Here is a 2,500-nt window from a genome sequence, read left to right on the forward strand (position 1 = left end):
GGGCCTGGATACCTTGTGATTTATTCGGAGACTAGAATAACACTTACCACACCTTACTTTATGCAGTTCTTCACCTTGTTCATTAACTTAGCTTTTGTCGGATATCGACCATATTCATAAATGGCAACCATGCAATAAATTATTCTTTTCTCCTTGTGCTGATCATCTCAACTAGCATTCGTTTGTCAAATCTTGAAATGCCTAAATTCTTTTTTGCAGAAATAAAGAACCAATTCATGTAATTATTAACTTTTCATTTTCTTAGCCGTTGTAGGATATCAACCATAATCATAAATGGTAGCCAATAAATTATGCTTTTGTCCTTTTTAATTTTTATGACCCAACTAGCATCATTAGAATGTACCTATTGGACAAAATACATTTTTTTTGTCTTTATCATGAGGCTAGTTGGTGTACAGCTAGTAATTATAGCAGAAAGACAAAAGAATAATTTATTGGCGCCCATTTATGAATATGTTCTATTGTCCTCACTCCTTTAACTTTTTTTGCAGAGCGAGAGTTTCTTCATGACTTTGCCTGCGGCGTCGTCGGGTAGCGCTTTCTTCCGTCATCGCTTCAGTAACCTTTCTCTAGAGTAGTTTCAGTTAAAATTTGTTTAAAAGCCTCTTAGCTTGGTGCTCACAAGATATGATACTAAAAACCAACCCTTGTTTAATTATGTTTAATTAAACGGCTTTGAGAAATGTTTTGTTCGCTTAACGCTATATCACGGGAAGAAAATTGCGGATCCAATTCTCTTCTGTCGCAGGATTCCAATAATCATTCGACTAACGACACAAGGTAATTTTTGTTTGTAAATAAAGGAACTTATTACAATTCTTGTACATTTCTTTTAGTTATACCATGCTCGAAAATTCTGATAGTAGAGCCCAGGATGGAGCGACGTTGTCACCTGGATCTATGTTATTTGATGAACTTCAACTTGTGGGATCGAGGCTTTCCTCGGCTGCAACTCAAAACACCTTGCACCAGTTCCCTGAGCTCGCAGCACGGTACAGGAAAGTGATGTGTGGGGACTTGGAGCAACGTTTAACCACGAAAGCAAAGATCATTCGCGTATTCACCAGCTCTACGTTTACAGGTAAACACTTTGTTAACGAACGTGCACATGTTGGTGGAACCCGTGATGGAGTTGTCGATGACACTAGAACTCAGCCAAGTTAACATGGACACATAAAGAGGCACGCGTTCTGAGGTCTACATTGTTACTCTGTTTATTATATACTCAATAGAATATAGCGTTTCTGATTGGTCAAAGACGAAGGCATAAATTGGTTATGGAGTGCAATATGTACGAAAGTGGCAACGGAAACATAGCGGTGGAGTGATTTTGTTGAGAATATAATAAATAAAAAATCCTATGAACTTTCTCGTGCATTTTGTGATTTAACGTCCCTAGCGATATTTTGAAAGTTCTCGAATTTCAGTCACCTAGCTACTGCTTGTGCAATTTTGAGAACGTCCAAAACATCTCACGAAATGCATTCGTGTTCATTACAAATAAACTTAAAGGGTTTACGACCCAGAAACGACATTGATTTAATAGCCTTTGTACCGGAAATTCTCTTAAGTAAAGACTACATAATTAATACCCAAGTTGTGTTTAGACATGGCTGCAGAAAGAAATGCTTTGATGGAAAGAATCTACCCACGATTGAAAGTATTTGCGCAACAAGAAGGCTACGAATTTCAGGTAAGTGGTCCAAGGAAAGATTTACGGCGTAATCGAACAAGAAAATTACATTCCAGAGAGCTCGAAACTTCAAGGGTAACGAGAAAAATTGTTTGAGCACCGGCAAAGTAAGATCTGTAACAAGAAAACCGCAAGAAAAAGTTGAAGAAGGAAAATCTATGCAGTCGGGTTAGGGCTAGCCTTGAGTCAATTACACTTACTACTGAAGGCTGATGTTGCATAGAAATTTAGTGGTTTCCCAGAAACACATTTTCTTGTGCCTGCCCACTAGGCTCAAGGGCACGAAGTCCTTAATTTGTGTTTTTCTGTTCAGCACAATTTGGGATACAAGCAAGATGAATTTAAATTGTTGATGTTCTTATGATTTTTTGTGGATCTTTGACCGAACAATAATCACGGCGAACAACTGAGGTAAGGGTTCCGGACATCAGTGATTTATGGTATCATTATATCGTACATTTAGGTGGTTGACATGAGATGGGGTGTACGAGACGGATCCACGGACGATCATTCAACACTGGAATTGTGTTTAAAGGAACTTAAGGCTTGCCAGGAACTATCTACTGGCCCTAATTTTATGGTAAGTGGATAGGGTAAAGTTGCCAGACCAAAGAAGGGCCGGCGCTGGCCAGGATACTTCACAGGAAACCTAAAGGTTCTTGCGTTTGAGCTCTGTTACAAATGAACAGACAGCTGGAAAGGAAATCAGAGCTCCAGATAAGACGCGATGTTACGACCTGCGCAACACGGGTTGGATGCTCCAACCACCGTCAGTAAGCAACAAGA

At 39.2% G+C, this 2,500-nt stretch overlaps 1 protein-coding gene across 2 annotated transcripts in view; it reads left to right on the top strand.

Annotated features, from left to right (window-relative positions):
- The window catches only part of LOC138008351 (NACHT domain- and WD repeat-containing protein 1-like), a 22,295-nt gene that overhangs the window by 6,116 nt on the left and 13,679 nt on the right, over nt 1-2,500 (top strand). For both annotated transcript variants that reach the window (XM_068855664.1, XM_068855663.1), the window contains 3 exons: nt 858-1,102; nt 1,629-1,714; nt 2,178-2,294. In XM_068855664.1, coding sequence (XP_068711765.1) covers nt 858-1,102; nt 1,629-1,714; nt 2,178-2,294 — 448 coding nt within the window. The remainder of the gene's footprint in view (nt 1-857; nt 1,103-1,628; nt 1,715-2,177; nt 2,295-2,500) is intronic.

Source organism: Montipora foliosa, chromosome 6 (assembly GCF_036669935.1).
Source record: "Montipora foliosa isolate CH-2021 chromosome 6, ASM3666993v2, whole genome shotgun sequence".
In the NCBI taxonomy this organism is placed as follows: domain Eukaryota; kingdom Metazoa; phylum Cnidaria; class Anthozoa; order Scleractinia; family Acroporidae; genus Montipora; species Montipora foliosa.